The sequence below is a fragment of the Thalia democratica genome, chromosome 3 (genome assembly GCF_965202585.1).
Source record: "Thalia democratica chromosome 3, ktThaDemo2.hap1.1, whole genome shotgun sequence".
Classification (NCBI taxonomy): Eukaryota; Metazoa; Chordata; class Thaliacea; order Salpida; family Salpidae; genus Thalia; species Thalia democratica.
Genome location: NC_139167.1, coordinates 4,206,246 through 4,226,215, shown reverse-complemented (window position 1 = coordinate 4,226,215; position 19,970 = coordinate 4,206,246). Strand labels below are relative to the sequence as shown.

General features: G+C 22.4%; 1 protein-coding gene across 1 annotated transcript; it reads left to right on the top strand.

Annotated features, from left to right (window-relative positions):
* The first annotated feature begins 812 nt into the window (after positions 1-812).
* On the top strand, positions 813-13,261 carry LOC145831660 (uncharacterized). Its single transcript, XM_082938972.1, has 4 exons — positions 813-828; positions 915-1,080; positions 8,611-8,711; positions 12,696-13,261. The coding sequence occupies exons 1-4, from the start codon at positions 813-815 to the stop codon at positions 13,259-13,261; spliced, it is 849 nt and encodes a 282-aa protein (XP_082795098.1).
* The last annotated feature ends 6,709 nt before the right edge of the window (positions 13,262-19,970 follow it).

Below are 19,970 nucleotides of genomic sequence, written 5' to 3'. Positions count from 1 at the left end.
AACTTCATCTATTAAGTAATTAAATTTTCTGTTGACAAACAAAGAAGTCGTGTTAAACTTATACTTTTTATTAGATGTAAAATAAAAACTTATGCAATTTTATAAACAGTTAAAATTTGTAGTTTTTAAGCCTGTAATAACATTAATTAAACATTTAGAAAAAGAAAATTAAAAGTATATATTTTAGTGACATAGTTTTCACATATATAATAGTATTTTATTCTTTATATTGAATTCTAAAAAAAGGTTTACAAGTTAAAATATGCATTTATTTTGATTTAAAATAACAATCTATAAGAAATTATTTATTAAGATTCATTGATCTTAAACGTAATTTTATTTTAATGTTTCAAATAAAAATCTTTACAAAGGTCATATACCAGTTAAAATATATGTAACTAGCTATATAATTTTTCACAATTTCTTTGGTGAATCATCTAACAATGCATTTTGTATTTTTAAGCATGATTTCTATTCAGTATTCAAATGAAAAAAAAAAGCAACTTTTTTGTGAAACTTGTGGAAAAATTTTTAAGTTCAGTTCGATACTGATTACTCACAAAAGAATTTATACTGGTAAAAAACCTTTTAAATGTGACGTCTGTAATAAAAGCTTTGCACATAAGAGTAATTTGAATCAACATCAACTTAATCATTCTGGTTTGGAAATTTATCAGTGTGATGTTTGCAAAAGATGTTTTGCACGAAGAGGTGGTTTAAAACAGCATGCACTAGTTCATACTGATGAAAAACCATTTAAATGTGAATTGTGTGATAAATGTTTTACTCAAAATTCTAGCTTGAATCGACATATGTTAGTACATAACGGTAGGAAGTATTTTCAGTGTGATGTTTGTCAGTAAAAATTTTCTTTTAAATATGTATTGAAACGTCACATGTTACTCACATTAAAGAAAACCTTAATGAGTGTGAAGATTGGAAGAAGAAGTTTTCACTAAAATCTCATCTAACCACTCACATAAGAATTCATACTGGAGATAGACCATTTAGTTGTGATGTTTGTGGAAGAAGATTTACACAGAGTTCAAGTAGGAACAGACATTTGCAAACTCATCAACTGTACAACTGACTAGTATAAGGTAGTGCAATTTTGTCTTGGTTGAAAATTTTTGACATACTAAGTTTATAGTAAAGCATAAGTTATGTCTTTGGAATATTGTTTGAAAACTTCAATTTTTTACTGATAAAAGATTCTGAAGTTTAAATTTAAAATTTTGAATTTCGATGTATTTTAACAGTGTTTTTATTGGTATATTTCTAATTTTTTAGAGTAAGTTATTATAATTTAGTTGCTTTAATATTAACTAATTTTGTTTATATAAATATTTGCAAACAATAAATTCTAGTAAGACATTGCTCAGCTATAATTGTTGATCCAGTAGCATACTAAAGACTGCTGTATAATTATTTAATTTCTTAAAAATAAACTCCATACCAAAGTCGAAATTATACTTGATAAAAAAACTTTTTTTTTAACTGCTATTAACAACCGTGTAAAAGTTTATCGTAGCAGAAAAGTTAAATATTATATAGCAAAATATTAAGTTAATAACGTTTATTAAATTTATTTAATGGATAGTAAATTATTTAAAAGCTTTTTAGATTTTTTATTTAAACATTGACGAGGTTTTTGAACAAAATTTAGTTTATGTAATAAACTTTTGACAAAATAAATCCAAAATGTATATATTTGAAAACAAATATAAATGAAAGTACATGTTTTTTATAGCAAAAAGCATATTTGTAGTATAAAAAAAAACTGTTAATTTCCTAAAATAATGTTTTTTGTTTAATTTTTATTTTTCTTATTTGTAAAACAAATCTTACTTAAACAAATAGTTTATATCATTTTCTGTGAAATATTTAATAAAAACCGATTAACAACTTTCTACAATTAAGTTTTGAACAAATAAATACTTAGTAAACAATTTTAAAATCACAAAAAAATATAATTTATAGCTTTTACTGTTAGTAATACTATTTCAAGTTTAACATTGTTGTTAGTTTTAAAAACTGTTTTGATTAGAACTGAAAAAACTGTTATCGAAAGTTAATTTGTTTTATTTAAGTAACAAAAAAAAATGTTTTCAACTTGCTAACTGCTAAGAATGCTTAAAATTTAAATATGTTGAAAAAAATGTGTTTTAAAAAGTAGCTTACTTGTTCAACTATCAAATTTGTTTTTATAAATATTATATTTGCTTTTTAGAATAAAAGAAAAGTTCCTTTTTTACGCATGTACTATTTATTGTAAAAATGATGTTTATTTTGTTTAAACTGTGGTTTAATATAAGAACTTAATTATACTAATTTAATTACTTTTGTTGTGTAACCTAGATATAGGTACCTTTAGTATTAAACTTAACTTATACTAAATCCTTATAACTAAGGCTACTTTATATAATACTAGGCATGACATGAGTTAACATATTTATATAAAGAACAATTGCAAACACTAACAAATATATGAAGAACATTAAATTTAGAAAACACTTTAAGTAATGTCAAAACCTTTACACAATATTCAATCTAGCAAGAATATACTTTAAGAATGTATAAAACAAATAAGATCTAACTATTTAGAATGTAAATAAGAAGAACTTAAAACAAAACTAATAAAAAAACACTTTATAAAACACAAGAAAACAATATAAGTGTTTTTTTTTCATCATAACGTTTACTGCAGCAGGCTGTGGCTAGAATCTCTCACTGTCTGTTGTTTCAGCTTATTTAAAACATTCCATAACTCAATGTTGCATCAGGGTTTCTGGTATACACTATAATTTCTCCTTTTGTTAACTGTATTAAACTTGCATCAGTGTAAAACTTGACCTTGTGAGCTTTCTCTTAACGCTTGAATGAACTTTTAGCTCGAAACTTTCAACCAAATCTAAACAGTAATCAAGTGCAACTTGATATCCGTTTACAGCTGTATTTTCTTATAATAAAGAAAAAAAATAAGTTTACCAAGAGTTAAAGCAGTAATCAAAATTTGTAAGTTTGTATTAGAACTATTGTCTACTAATCTTTAAAACTAGCTAATTGACTGTAACCTTAAAAAAAAAGTATATCTAATTTTTGAATTGTATATTTTATAGGTTTTTTGTCATTTGTAGAATTACAAACTTGTTTTAAATAATTGTAGTTTTTTTTATTAAAACTAAAATTCGTGATTTTTAAAATTCAAATAACAAACCAATTAAATGGAATACATATATGTATACAGTTTATTCAAACACTATTACGAAAATCAGTGCATAAACATACTAATTTTCGATTCTGTAGTTAAAATTTACGTGTAAAAAAATGAGTATTTTATCAAAATTTTAAAGTACAAAACTCATTAGTTTTATGAAACTCTATTGTTTACAATTTTTAGTGAAATTGATTTTATTCTGTCGAAACATTTTTTACACCAATTATTTTTTTTTCATTTTGTCCAGTAAATATCAAAAGTAAATCTAAGCATTTTAGTTTAGTAGCATCGTTCTGTAAATAAACAAGACAAAGTTTTATTGTTTATAACCGTCTTACAAAAGGTTTAGAATTTTGCTAGAAAATATTGACCAACTTTTAATATTTGATAGCTATTAGATAATTTGGTCAGTATAAATTTGGATGGCATAATTGTTTTTGTGCAAAATACATTTAGTGATATCAGTAACAGTATTAAGCGTCAAAGCAGCTTGTATAATATGTTCGAGCAAAAACAAAAGCAAGTATTTAGTTTAAGTTCCTTAGCTTTTATTTTTGTTAACTTGAATTTACATTTTATTTCAAAGCAAATATTTGATATATACAATGAAAAAACTTTAGTACCATTATTTGTTCATAGACATTTAAAACCAAAAAATTTTTCATATTTTTATTAAAACTAGTTGTTTTAATATCTAAAAGCTTTCATACAACTTCTAATTCGTTGAAGTATATAGCATACAATAAAAATTTCCTTAAAGTCGAACCAGCGACCTATGGATTTCTAACTATATACCATAGTACACCGCTCTACCAACTGAGCTATCAAAGGCGCTGACTAGTCCATAATAGTTGCGATTATAATTATTTTTTCGCAGTTATATGACATTATAATCATAAACGCACTAATACGTTTTTTATTAATAAATTTTTTAATTAATTTTTTTTTTATTATTTTTGTAGCTATACATAAAACAGTTTCTAACTTGGTATAGCTCCTAATTAGTTTCAATAGGTTAATTAGAAAAAGTATACTTATATAATTAAAAAAATAATATAATGCTTTATTAATTTCTAACTCTTTTCAATAAATGTTTATACAGAGTTTCGATGTTGTAAATTATGCACATCTTTATTGTAATCCAACTATAACATAGACTATTATTTTTGATGATGTCTAATTCGTATTCACTTGATCAAAAAGCTTTTAATTATAGTGCTGTTATTTAAATGAAGTTTTAAGAAAAGAGATTCAACATTTTATTATGCTTTTCTATTTTCGAATAACCGTTTTACAGCGGTTTTTAAAATTAGTTCAATGTCTAGAAACAGTACAAACCTGGAGTACTTAACTCAACTCATTCATTGAGCTGTTTATATCTACTGTCAGAAATATTTTTTTACAGGAATTGTTTAGTGACGTCACTATGCGTATTTGGCGTAAAGAGCTAGCAAGTTTTGTAAAATGTGAAATATTAAAAAAAAAAAAAACAAAAAAATGATTTCATAAAGTTTACCGATGAATAGCTATAGAGAAAAAAGTTTTTTTTTAGTTTAGTTGTTGCTTTTATAGAGAAAACTTACGAGTTTTATTTATAAAAAGTTTTCAGTTCAAATAAATAGAGATACAAGTATACAATTATTACGCAAAATATTTGTTTTATAGAAAGTTGAGCTTTATTTAAAACTTTTAATTGTTTAATTCATCGTGACAAAGCTAATTTTAAAAACATATTTGTTTGCTATCATTTAAGTGTAACTTAATAACTAACTTTGTTTTAAAGTTTATTTTGTAAACAGCCGTAAAAAACTATATAAAAGTATTTTATATATATTTCAGTTAATAAAGTGGATTAAAATGTAAAGTCTAAAATAGTCAAATTAAAAAGATTAAGCACAAAAATAGAAAGTTTGATTAATAACATTAAAGTTTAATTTAACTAAATTTATGTTGGTAGGAGTTGGTTTTGAAATTTTTAAACCTTTTTTATAACATAATTAAAACAAATAAGTTTTGACATTTAAAAAATTTTTGTGAAAAAGTTATATATATTTTTTTTTAATGAAAACAACTAAAAAAAACAAATATATAAATAAATTTAAGTTTTTATTACAACGGTTATGATAAACTAAAGTTGTGAAATAAAAATTGTTCTAACATAAAAGCATCACACATATTATGGTTTTAAAACTAGAAAAGTAAAATTAGTCATTTTTTTAGAACCGTGTACTAACCATGATCATTGATTATAAATATCGAAATGCACTTACGTAAAAAAATATCTTTCTCACTGTTTTCAATTTTAAGAACCAATGCAGTTATTTTTATTTGTTTTTTAACTAATTTTACTTACCTAAACAAGATCATTTATGAAACCTATTTTACTAAGTTTAAACTAGTTAGTTAACTGATTATAAATTTTAAGAAAAAAATAGAATGCTTTTTCAAAGTAAATTATGATAGTGTTTAAAATAAATAAGTTTTAAATAATAATAAAATATTTTTTTTATAATTTTATAATAAAATCTTAAATTTTTAAACAAACAAGTATAAATTAATTTAAAGCTAATTGTTTATTATATACAAAGTACAAAGTTAATGAGTGAAGATACACGTAAATAAATATGTTATAAAAAATGAATAAAGTCTACACGTAAAAGTCATTTAGTTGAGGACATTATTTTATCAGTCATACGTTAAACCATTTTGTTTTTTATTACATCGAATTATTTGACTTTTTAAGTTAGTTTAACTTTTTACATTGTAGAAATGTTCTAAAGCTCTCTTTTTTATATAATAACGTGCTAACTCCAAGTACAAGGTAAGTAATTTTAAAGCAGTTAAATACTACATAAAACAATGTAAAATTCTTGTTAAAAATTATACATTTTTATTGATCTAAAAGTTTTTGCTTATACAGTTTAATAAATAAATTTTATTTCATTCTTTTAATCGATTTTTTATTTTTTAAGTTTAACATTTCCTGTAGTTTTTACGATAAAGAATATGTGTACTAGAGAAAACAACTAACAAATAAAAAGTAGAAATTATAAATTTTTGGAAAATAGTATTTATAAGATAAAAAACATGAAATAATAATTGAAAAGGAGTTGACAAAAGCTGAAACCAATGGGTTTATTGTAAAAGTAAAAAAATACACATTTAATACAATTATACCTTAAAAGTAATCAATAAATTAAAATATCTAATACATTTCTAGTTTTATACTTTCGCTAGTAAATTTATAAACAAAATAAAATTTAACATAAAAAAAAAAGAAATTTTCAAGAAAACTTATTAAGCTGCAGATTAAGAAAACTTTTTAGAACTCGGCAACAAGGTATTAACAATTTTAAGTTTTTTAATATTACAAAAAAAACATATACAGATAGTAGAAATATTGAAAGTATATATTTGGAACAACTATTTTATTGACTCTACTTTTAGTTTTGTTTTTTAATTTGATCTAATAATTAATAATACCTTTAAGTTTAGATAACGTAATGATAAAACTGTTTTTTAATTTAGAGTTAAACTAATTAATTTCTTATACTTTTTTTTTTTAATTTTATTTTTACCTGGTTGATTCTCGAACAATTGATTTTATTTTTTTATAACTTAAGATAAACTCATTTGTGTCGTTTTTATGGTATTCTGTAAAGTACTTTTTAATTTAGATTCAAGTAAAATTTCTTTTATCTTATATGTTTTTGTATTAAAAGTTTTGTCTTATAAATAACTTTAAACCAGCAAAGTATAACTTAAATCTAATTAACACCTTTTAAACAGACTTTTACACTTATATCTTTATGTTGTAACTATTTTTAGTTAGACATTTCAAAACTATTGTTTATAACTAAGTATACACCATATTCTTATCAGTTCGTAGCAAGATTATTCTGATGTCACGCTAAATTAAATTTATTAGTTAATTTTTTTTTAATGAGTGACTTATGTTTAAACTTTTAGTTAAAACCAGCACTAAAACTAAACTATTAAGATAAATAATAATCTTTTAATTTAGTTTTAACTTACTTTGATGTTCGTTTAATTTTTGTATTAAAATAAATTTGAAGTTTACATACAATTTAAAAGGTTGCAGTTTGAACTAGGTATTTTAAAAGTATTAAACAAAATAAATTAGATCATAAAAAAGTTGGTATACTTCTAATCCTTAAAATTTCTTAAGTATAATTTTTTTTTACCCAGATGCTTAGAATTCCTTGAAAACATTTTTTTTTATTAATAAATATTACTGCTTGCAATCTACGCTATGTTTTTTAAAATATTTTTGCATGTTTTATTTTTTTTCCACTTATGCAATGAAAGTATAACAATAGTTTCAAATACGTAAAAGCTCTTGTCGTTGTTTAATATAATTTGTAACATGAAATGAATCTTTAAAGCAAAATATAAAGAAAAATAGTAGTATAGTATTTTGTAGAATAAATATTTAATATCATAAAATAAAAGATCAAAACTGTATATAAATAAAAATAAATTAGAACAAATCTTGTTTAGATAAAAAATTCTGTTTTTTAAGGTTGGTATTAATTTTATAAGAAGGAAAATATTAAAAAATAAATGTTTTAATAACGTACAATTCAGAAATGTTACTTTTCATTGAAAATATTATTTTTACATATTGTTTTAAATCAAACAATTCAAAGTTCTCGACTTAGATATCTTTAAGGACATTTTTATTTATTATTTATTTTCACAATTTATTTTTAACAAAAAAAAAGTATTGAAGTTATGATTTAAAAACATAAATAAAACTTAATGATGCTAAACTTAAATTTTATTTTTGTTGTTAAACCATAAGTTCAATACTTTGTTTTTCATTTTGTTATATTTATTTTTTTTACAGAAATTCCAGTTATTTATTTTTTAAATTTTATTTTAGATTTATGTTACAACTGATGATCTCCTATATGCCAATTTAGGAGTGAAACACTGTTTTGTTAATAATAAAATGTAAGAATAAATAACAGAAATTTTTTTATTCTTATAAATTGTAATGCAATTATCTTTTGTGAAGTAACTAAAAGAAAATGCTAAAAAAAAACTTTTTATAACCTTATTGCCAACAATGACATTTTGAATAGCATTAATTTAACTTTGTTACAGTTTATTTGTTACAAGCTGTGAATAATGAATTCTGATCAAACCGGCTCAAAATTTTTGAATGATTTAAACCAACATGTTTGTAATACTTGTGGAAAAAACTTTAAATATAAGTCTGCATTAGTTACTCACAAAAGGGTTCATTCAGGTGAAAAACCTTTTAGTTGTGAAACCTGTGACAAAAATTTTGCAAAAAAAGGTCATTTGAAAACACATAAATTTACTCATTCTGGTTTGAAAATTTATTAATGTGTTGTTTGTAAAAGATGCTTTTCACAAAGAAGTAGTTTAAAACTACACGCAGTAGTTCATAATGACAATAAGCCATTTAAATGCGAACAGTGTGACAATTGTTTTACTCTAAAAGGTAGTTTGACAACACACATTTTGATACATAGTGGTAAGAAAGATTTTCAGTGTGATGTTGGTCAATATACATTTACTCAAAATAGTCTAAAACGTCACATGTTTACTTAAGAAAAGCCTCATGAATGTGAAATATGCAATAAGAAATTTTCTCAGAAATCAAGTTTAAATACTCACATAAGAATTCACACTGGAGATAGACCGTTTGGATGTGATGTTTGTGGAAGAAGATTTTCTAATAATAATAATTTTTCTCATAGGAAAAGGTATTTGTGTGCTCATCAAAAATAAAACTTCGAGTTTCAAACCTGATATATAAGTAATTTTATTTTACTTTAAGAAAACTTTAAAACAAAAAATAATTTATATATAGAACAAGATGTAGATTTGGTAAAAGAATTATCATTGAATTGTTTCGTTTTGTAGTTTAAAAGACGTTTAAGTTGTTTTTTATGTCACTTTATAAATAATAATAAACGAAAATACAAAATAAGATTGTAAGGTTTAGTTTTTAGAACTTTTCGATAAATAAATTTTTGATAAAGAACTTTGATAATTATCATTTTATTGTGCTAATAAAGTTCTAGTTGTGGAGTAAAACAATGGTAACTAACTTTAAGTATCTGTATAAAGAGAATAATTTCTAACCTGTGCGTTCGTAGTAACAACGAAATGACTGAAACAAAAGTTATAATCAATTAATATAAATCGTTAATAGTCCTGAAAAAAAAACGTTAAAAGGTATCATAGTAGTTTACAACTTATCGTATTTTTTTTTCCTACACCATATTGAGGAAAAATAATTGAGATTAATTAATAATTTATGAATAATAAATAAAATAACAATAGTATATAACTAAAATAAAATCGTCCAGTAACTTACAACATATTATGAGAAATAAAAATAACAGCTAAAGATTCAGTATACTGAAAAAGAATACGTTGTATTTGCTGAAGTTACATTCCGAAGTATTAAATATAATATCACTGAAATAACTTCAACATTTAGTTATTTAACGCTTCTCTAAAAATCAACCAGATCAGCAACTGAACATATCGAACTTATATTTATTGAAGACAACACTCTAGCGCATTTAGAGTTTCAAGCAAAGCTAATTTAAAAACCGATTTACAACAAAATTTATATAAGTCGGCACGAGGCGATTGGAGAATTTTTACGTTTGTCAAATTTGGTGTAGCTTAAACTGTTTCATAAATTACATTTTTTGTGGTAATTTAAAAAACAATAGCAAAAAACTATAATTATTTAAACTAACTGCTTTAAATTCAACTAATTTTTTATATGTTATTTTAGTTCTTATTGCATTAGTTTTTTGTATGATAATTTATTTATATAGTATAAATATAAAATAAGGTCAAAAATAATAAATTTTTAGTATTTTTTGAAACCAAAAAATAATATCAAACATAAAAAACAAGTTGAATATCATTAAAATCAGTAACTTTAAACATGTTGCGTGTATAACCTTTTTTTTAAATATGTTGGGTATAACTAAATTTTTAGTTTACTAGTTTTCAACATTTCAAATATCGTACTGAAAAGAACTAGCATTTTTAGAAGATTACATAACCGTCAAAATAAAATCATTTAAGTTATTTAATACTTCAGAAATTTTTTTGTATTTATTAAAAAAAAAATTCATCAAAGATTTATATATTTGAAATAGTTTGTATCTTCTACCAGTTATACGCTATATCGATTAATTTTGTTTTCAGTACAATAAAATATTATTTTGAATGGGCGTTAACTTAGCTCAAATAGCATTTTTTCAAATTTCAAAAATGTCCAAAAGATCCAATAATTTTCTTTATTATTAAAGCTAACTAAGGTTTTTATTTTGTTTTAGAGGACGCTCCTTTGTCTTAAATTAAAAAAAAAAACATTGGATTTAGATTTGAATTTTTTAGTGGGGCACCTTAGTAAAAAATTTTTTTTTTTTGGAATTTTTACTGAAATGAATGACTAAGCCAAAATGTATAATTTTTGATAAATTCAAATACCTTGAGTTTTTTAACGGTCACTAAAGCAATATTGTTTAAACGTAAATTAATACACTTAATTATCACTAATTAAAATAGTCCACGCTTTTTTTTTATTTAAGCTTATTTTATGTAAGACAATAACTATACAGATTTTATTAAAATTATCATCATTTAAACATGAAATCCCTAATAAAATAGTATGAGGGATTTCATTTTCAAATAACTTGAACTGTAACTTGTTTGTGAAATAAACTTGTATTAAATATATAAAAATATAATCAGTAAGCTATTGTTGTTGTATTAACCATGACTTAGTTGATTTTTTTGTGTTTTTTATTTAAATATTTTCTTACCAAAATACAATAACAGCTTCATTGTCTGGTATTTATGTATTGCGCAGCAGTTTGTTTGTCAATGTTGACTGTTTTAGGTGAACAACCTAGTTTGATTGTGTTGAAACAAAACTTGATGGAATATGTTTGTAAATTTAGTATAGCAATCTGATTTAACCACTAAATAGACTATTAAATTGGTTTAAAATTGTTAACGTATTAAAACAGTAGAAACAATAGATACCTATCATAAATACAAAAAAAAAATCATCATTAAAATCAAAAAAAAATACTCTTTTGAACATCACATTAAAGAAAAAAAACAAAAATAAATAATTTTACATCTTACATCTAGTAACATTAAAGTGTGCTAAAACTTTAGATGATCAAAAATTCTTGTATTACTAAACTAAATTTATTTTAAATTTTCTCTGCAGGTAGCTAAACATTTATGTTTTCAAATGAAAATTCAAACACACATTATAGTAACACATTGTTAAAATATTGTATTTACAACATTTAGTGTAAGCAAAACATATTTTGTTTTAAAACTGTATATTTTTACAACTAGTTGTTTTATTTTTGATAAATGTTTTTGAATATAATAGTCGTTTATTCATGTTCTAAATTTTTTCAAATAATTTATGGTTAATAAAAGATTCATAACTGTTAAACAATTAGAAAAATATAATATTTGTAATAATTGTTTTATTTAGGTTGTACTTTTTGTCAGCGTTTTTAGTAACAACTAACTTAATACTATTTATATGTTAAGACTATGTGGAGTTTTACAAATACTCTATATTTAAATTGCCAAAATTTAATAAGTTCTTATACTTAGTTTTAATTTATTTGACTATCTCGAGTATTTAAATTTAAAGTACTAAAACAATTTTACTAATACTTTAAATAAATTATAAACTTTATTGAACTTGTTTAGACTAAAAAAACTAAAAATTAAATTTAATTGTTAGTTAAGTCTTGTAATTGGGTTTAAGTTTAGATTTAAAAATTTTGTTTCTAAGATTAAATATTAGAACTAGTAATAAAGTAATAACAAAAAGTATTTAAACTAAGTAAATTTTGAAACTTTATTGTACTTTAATTCCTTTATTCCTATAAAATCTAAGTAAAATTTTAATATTGTTAGAAATAATTCTTTATTTCGTTTGAGTATCAAAACATTTTGTATATATATTTTTTAATTTAAACGGATTAAAAACATCTTAGCCTGTTCTAATTTTACTTTTTAAATAAATTTTTAATCGATAAGAAACAAAAGCTTAACATTTTTTGTTTTTAAGTAAAAAAAAAGAGAGAAACTTTACAATTAAGTATACTTAAGATTTAACAAAATCTTTCACAAACAAAAAACTATCTAAAATAAATGTCTTGAAAAATTCATTAAAATAAAGATTTAATTTAATAATAAAACCAGCAGTATGTTCGATTAATTACCTATTTGATACTTGATATGACGCTAATAAAATTATTGTAAACTTTATTTAAACATATGATAACAAAATACTTGTTATAAATGTAATGCACTCAATGATTATCCTTTTATAGTTTCTTAGTTATGAAGGATGAATAATGATCAAGCTAGCTCAAAATGTTCAAAAGATCGGAATCAGTATGCTTGTGAAAAGTGGAAAAAAAGTTTAAATATAAGTCTACATTAGTTTCTCACAATAGAGTTCATTCAGGAGAAAAACCTTTTAGTTGTGATGTTTGTGACAATAGTTTTGCATGGAAAAATAATTTTACAAAACATCAACTTACTCATTCTGGTTTGAAGATTTATCAATGTGATGTTTGTAAAAGATGTTTTTCATTGAGAAGTCATTTAAAACGACATGCAATAGTTCATACTGATCATAAACCATTTAAATGCAAACAGTGTGACAAAAGCTTTACTCGAAACGATAATTTGAAAACGCATATGTTAATTCATAGTGGTAGGAAAGATTTTTGTTGTGAAGTTTGTCAAATAAAATTTAATTTAAAAGGTAATCTAAAACAACATATGTTGACTCACACTAAAGAAAAGCCTCATGAATGTGATATTTGCAAAAAGAAGTTTTCTCAAAAGTACAATTTAAACAAACACATCAGAATTCACACTGGAGATAGACCTTTTGAATGTGATGTCTGTGGAAAAAGATTTACTCAGCTTTCAACTAGGAATAAACATTTGCACATTCATCAAAAATAGATTTTTAAAAAATTTTTAAATTAAACTTAAAGCTCCAAAATAGTAATGTTTATAAGTCTATAAAAAGTTAATTAAGTTTTTTATAAAATAACTTTGGTGATGTTGTAATGATATTTTAAACAAATTTAAATATTATTCTTTATTAAATACTAAGTTTAGTTATTAATCTATAACTTTACTTAATAATATTTTGTAACAATTGTAATTGTTGACCCTGTAGTATTATTTTGTATTTTAATATTGTTACTACTAATAACTCTTGCTTGGTAATAATTAAAACAAGTCTTTAATTCGTATAAAATTATATTTTCAATTGTCTTTTTTAACATAAATTAGTCGTGGTTTATAAGATTATGCAATGGATCTAAAAATTTTTATTTTCGTTTTTTAGTTAAATGTTTAGATTTGCTTGAGTTTTTTATACAGTGAATAAACATGTTGAAAATTTAACAATTGTCATTGTAATGTACTTTGCTAGAAATAATTTTGCTAACAAATATTATCATTGAAAATATTAATGAAGATATATTTTCTTTTGTGATATATTATTTAATTTCGTTTGTTTAGAAACGCTAAAAATATTTAGTCCTAGGACCTGGTTCACGGAGAACTTTTCGGTAATTGAGTCGAAATATGTAGATATCATTTCAACGTCTTGTCACGACCGGAAGAGTTTGGAATCATTATCAAATAACTATAACAGACGTTACCTTTTTACATTATACAAAAAGAATTAAATAAGTTATTATTATTTAAATGATTTTACTTGCAGTTTTTTTTCAATTTTTATTCAACAACATTCAACTAAACTTATATTTGAAGTTCTAAACTGAACAAAAATAGTTCTCACTTATTTAAAAGTAAGAAGATAAATATACAAGAATAATTGTTAAAAATTTTTAATTGCAAAACTAAGTTTCACCCTTAAAGTGATCTTTAGGTACAAACTAAATCTGAAAAATAAAAAGTTGAACAAAAACATGGAAGAGACTATAATGCAAAACAAACAAGTAAATTAAAATTTGTAAATTATTTTCATTTGGAAAATAATCACGAACTTTAATAAAATACTAAACAAACATTATGGGTTATGACCTTTAAAAATGCGTATAAAACTGTTATACTTTAAAACATTAGTAACTTAAATATTAAGGAATAAAACTAGCTACTGACATGCTATAATATACAGAGAAACCTCTCTTTAAATGGAAACTTACTTATATTTAATGGATATTTTTTTATTTGAAAAAAATCATTACTAGCTTTTGGAAAAAAAAAATAAACTATAACACCCAAAGAATCTAAACCTTTATCACTTTAAAACTACTTATACTGAATATTCTGGTAACTTATAACAAAAGAAAACTTTAAACTTTTAACTTTGTAAAAAAAAATAATTCTTAAAAAAAAATTTTGTGGTGTAGAATTTAATATAACAATGTTAATGACTTAGCATTTAATTCAAAAATGGAGTGGATAAAAGTTTTAGTAAGCAGTGTATAACATAAGTTAAATAACACCACCATATAATCTGTTGTATCAAACTGAAGTTGTTTTTAAATAAAATACAAAAACACACAGTTGAGATTTTCTTATTAGAATATAGAAAGCCTCAAGCTTAATCAAATCAAAAGTGTTAAAAAAATTTAAATAATATTAAATCTTTTTAAGTTATAACAACTTGTACAATCAAGGTTATCAACTAAGCGTTCTGCAATAGTAAATTTTTCGCAAGCATTTACCACTCTTTTATATTCTGATATCGGATATTTGCCATAAGGTCTAACTATTGGTCTGGATAAGAAAATAACTCTCGATTTGATTAAAATAACATTATATTAAATTAAAACTAGTTTTTTATTTTGGATCTTATGATTAGATTTAAATTTTAATTTTTGTATTAAATTTAACAAACAAATACTGTTGTTGTAGTGGTTTTTTTTGTGAATAAAGTAATATTATTTTTCAAGAAACACGAATCTTGTAAATTCAAAAAAAAGAACATGCTCTGATTATTTTTGTTTTTTATTTTTGTTTTGTGTTTAAAAGACTTTCAAAATATTGAATTGGCTTTTATAAAAAAAAAAATTTTTTGAAATGTTTTAAAAGAGTTATATTACATACTTACATACAGCTAATTAAAGAAGTAATAAATTAATATACATTTTTGTTTATTCTATAATGATTTATTTTTTACTGCATTTAGTAATAAAAATTAATCATAATAGTAACTTTTAATTTTTTATTAAATATCAAGCTAGTGTTTAGTAATTAATATATAACATAAAAAAACGTCAATAATAAAACGTAGCCGTATAATTCGTTTTTTAACTTATTTTATTCTGGAACAAACAAGTTTTCAAAAGTTGCACAAGTTTAATTATACTACATTTACGACGTAGTATGACTTGTCAAGTATTTAAACATTAGTCATGATGTTTCTTATACTTTAGTTTTAAGGTACTTTAACTTTGTTAAGAATTTTATTTTAAAACATGTTAGGTATACTATTTAATTAATTTAGTTAAAAGTCTTAGGATTTTATGTACTTTTTGACAAAAAAATTATGTAAATACTTTAGTTAAATGTTTTTGTATACTAGATGTACTTCTATTTTCAATCAAACATTACTGATAAAAACATATTTTTTCTAGCTCTGGTTTTTTCAAGTATGAATGCTGCCCAAACAAACTCGAAGTGTTTTAATGATAGTGAGCAGCATGTTTGTGAAAATTGTGGAAAAAGACTCAATTCAAAATCTGACCTCATTGGTCACAAAAGAATCCATTCAGATGAAAAGCCCTACAATTGTAACATTTGCACTAGAAATTTTAAAAGAAAAGCGAATTTAAAAAGACAGCTAGCTCATTCTGGTTTGAAGATTTATCAATATGATGTTTGTAAAAGATTTTTCAAGAAGATTTACTTTAAAACAGCATGCAGTAGTTCATACTGATGATAAATTATTTAAATGTGAGCAGTGTTATAGTTTAGTTATACACTAGTTTTACTATACAATCCAGCTTGACAAGACACATGTTAATTCATAGTGGTAGAAAAGATTTCAAGTGTGAAGTTTGTCAGAAGAAGTTTACTCCAAATCTCAATTTGAAACAACACATGTTGACTCATACTTAAGAAAAACCTCATGAGTGTGAACTTTGTAAAAGGAAGTTTTCACAAAAATCTAGTTTAACAAACATATTCGAATTCACACTAAAGATAGACCTTTTGGATGTGATTTTTGTGGAAGAAGGTTTACAGCAAGTTCTAATAGAAGTTCACATTTGCGTACTCATCAAAAACAAAACTGATCATGAAATAAAACATAATTGTAAATGAGATTTATCGAGTAAATATTTAAACATATTATTAATTTTACTGTATATAATTATTTATAAAAGAAGTGATTTATATTTTTTAAAATAATTTTATTTTGTTAAAGTTAATAATAGAATAACTTTTATTAAAAACAATATTATAGAAGTAATAATATTTAATGCATCAATTAATGATGAGTGAACAAAATAAGGCTTTTGATATATTACTTGTTCTGAACTTAAAGTAACTTTATAACTTTATTTAATAATCTAAATTATTTTGCATCATTTTTTTTTGTTGAACCTGTAGTATTATTTTGTATTATAATATTGTGACTATAACTCTTGCTTTGGTAATAATCAAAAAAAATTTTTAATTTGTATAAAATAAAATTTTTTATTTCTACTACGTAAAATAGTTGTTGTTTATAAGATTATGCAATGGATTTCAAAATTTTAAGCTATTTATGTTTTGTAAAATAAGTTTTTGTTAAAGTTTTTAATACAGTAATTAAAAAAAAACAATAATGTAGAAGTAATAATATTTATTGAATTAATTAATTATGAGCAGAGAAAATATTGTTTTTCATTTAGTACTTGTTTTAGGTGACTGCTAAACTTAAATTTAACTTTATTATGTCTTTTATTGTGAGTATTTATCGCTCAAAATTTATATAAAATAACTTGGATAAATAAATAACTCTGAAATAAGATGTCATATTTTAAGTTTAATTACATTTCTTGTCTTTCTAAAACAAATTTCTACTTGACAATTGAATAAGCTCTCTTAATAAATTTCAAGTAATGCAGTAGCTAAAACTTTGAAAAATGTCTTTATACTACATAAAATATAACAACTTTTTTAAAAACCAGAATCAAAAAAAAAACCTGAAATGCTGTACAACAGCAAAGTTGAATAAATATACAAAAAGTTGAAATTTTTAAACTTTTTACCAGTGGTCGCCAGCTATTTTAAACTCGCGGGTAAAATTTTCTAGTAAACCTTACTCGTGGGCCGCAGTGTATAAAAAAGTTCGCACTTTATTAAAATGTTTGAACATAAAATAACTACTTTCTACAAAACCTTCTAAAATATTACTACAAAACCAATAATGAAGTACTAGTACCAAAAACAGACCTCACGTAAATCTACGCACTTTCGTTTAGTTTCGTATTTTAAAGTTCTCAAAATTTAAATTTGTTTTTTTTAATGTTAAGTTATGTAAATTTGTTGTATATATTCAGATAATATTATATTGTAATTGTTTTTAAGATCAGACTTATTTAATATAGAATAAGATATATTTTTAATAACTTTAGGGTTTTTACATTATTTGTGTGCTCTTCATGACAAACTTTTTAATTTTTATGGCTTTTTTTCTAATTCTCTGAAAGACAAGTTTTATCGTATATGGACAAGGAACAAAGTAGAAAAAAAAGTTTGTGTACACGTAAAAATTCTTTATTAGAATTTTTTACAAATATATGTACAACTAAAATTAAAACTATTTTTGGTAACAAAAAGTTAGGAAAGTATTTGTACTGTATTTAATCAAGTTCATTAAAAGATACTAGACAATAAACAGATATATTTGATTTCTCACTTTTAGCTGCTAATTTCATTTAGTTATACACTTTTACTGTATACACAATGTGCATAGATTCTTGAGAGGTGACTGTAATTAACGAGTTAAGAGTTTAATTGTAAACTTTTACCACAAAAACTTTTCCTAGGACTGTTTAATATTCTGAGCAGGCCGTGTTTGGCCCGCAGGCTATAGTTTACGGATCTCTGATCTTAATTTAAACAAACAAATGATTTATTTATAATAATAGTTATATTTAAATATATTTTCAAATTTTATTTACTCATAAAAATCACTTATTCTTTAGAACTTTAACATTCAAAAATCATAAAATTTTGTATTTAACTTGCAAAAAATAATATTTATATGATTTAAACATTTTACAAACGTTGATTAACTTTTTATTTGTGGTTTTTTTACTTTAAACTCCAATTTTTTTATTTTTATACAATCCTAACATCTAAAAATAAGTGACCCTTATTAATATTAAAATTAAAAAAAAAAAGTTATAATTCAAATACAAAACCTTTTAAAAGTTAGCTACAACAAAGTTATACTGAATGAGTTTTTGATTACTGTCAACTACATTAAGTTCGTTTCTTAATTTATAAAATAAAAGTTTCTTTATTATGAAATTTTCTTTACAATGAATATTAGTTATGGATATGATAAATAAAATTCTAATTTATTTTTAACCTTATTATAAAATTCTAATTTATTTCTATTAAAACTTCTTCTAAGTTTCATAAATATACTTCAATATTTTGTTTTAGTTAAAAACTGTTATTAAATATAGTACTTAATTTCAAAATTATTTTTTCACCAGTTTTGTACATTTCTTGTTTATCTAAAAAAGTTATAAATTTAAATTTGAAAAAAAAAACGAAAGTATTAAATAAAAGTTTTTTGTCATAAGGGTTTTATAAATTGTATTTTTAGTTTATATTTTATTTGAACACTTTTTTTGTTCTTATTTGTTTAATAACATTCGATTTTGTTTTAGCAACAGCTACTTAACTAAAATACTTTCTACGAAATTATTTATAAAAAACAAGTCCATTTCAATTGAAAGTCAAAATAAATTTTTCTTGTTTTCGTAGTTTCTTGTTTTAGTAAATTTGTAAATTATTTCTAAAGTTTGATTTATACTTTCTTAGCTTTTACAAAAAATAATACTAATAAGGTTTTTTATTTAATTGTATGTACGAATTGTTTTAAAAACTTTAAAAAATGTTTGCAATTTTTTACTGAATATTTAAATAATTAAATACAAAACAAATGTTTTCTATAAATTTCAATGTAAGTAAAAATTGGTTTTTCTATTAAAAAAAGTTGTATACGTACATCTTGCTTTAATAAAATGTATAAAATAAAAAACTTTGTTTAGTTTGAATTGTTACAAAATAGTTGCCTAAAACTTATAAAGGAAATAAAAAGTAATAAAAGATTTATTATTTACTTTCAGTAAAGCCGTATGCTATCAAATAAAGTTTGTTAGTCTAAAAATAATATTTTTACAGTGTGAAATATTTTGTGTAAAATAATAAAAGTCTATTTTTAATTTTTTAATTCTAAATATTTGTACAACCTTTTCAAAAGTTCAACATAATTAGTTAGGTGTTTGCATGAAAGTATTATTGTCCATCAAGTAACATAAGTAAAAGCTTTTTATTTTGGATGTTTTTTTGATTGTGAACATTTATAGTTTTTACTTGTAATTCGTTAAAAATAACTATGTTGTTTAATTGAAGAAAAAAGTAATCATTCTTATTGTGCAAATAGTGTTTTACTCAAAGCCCTACA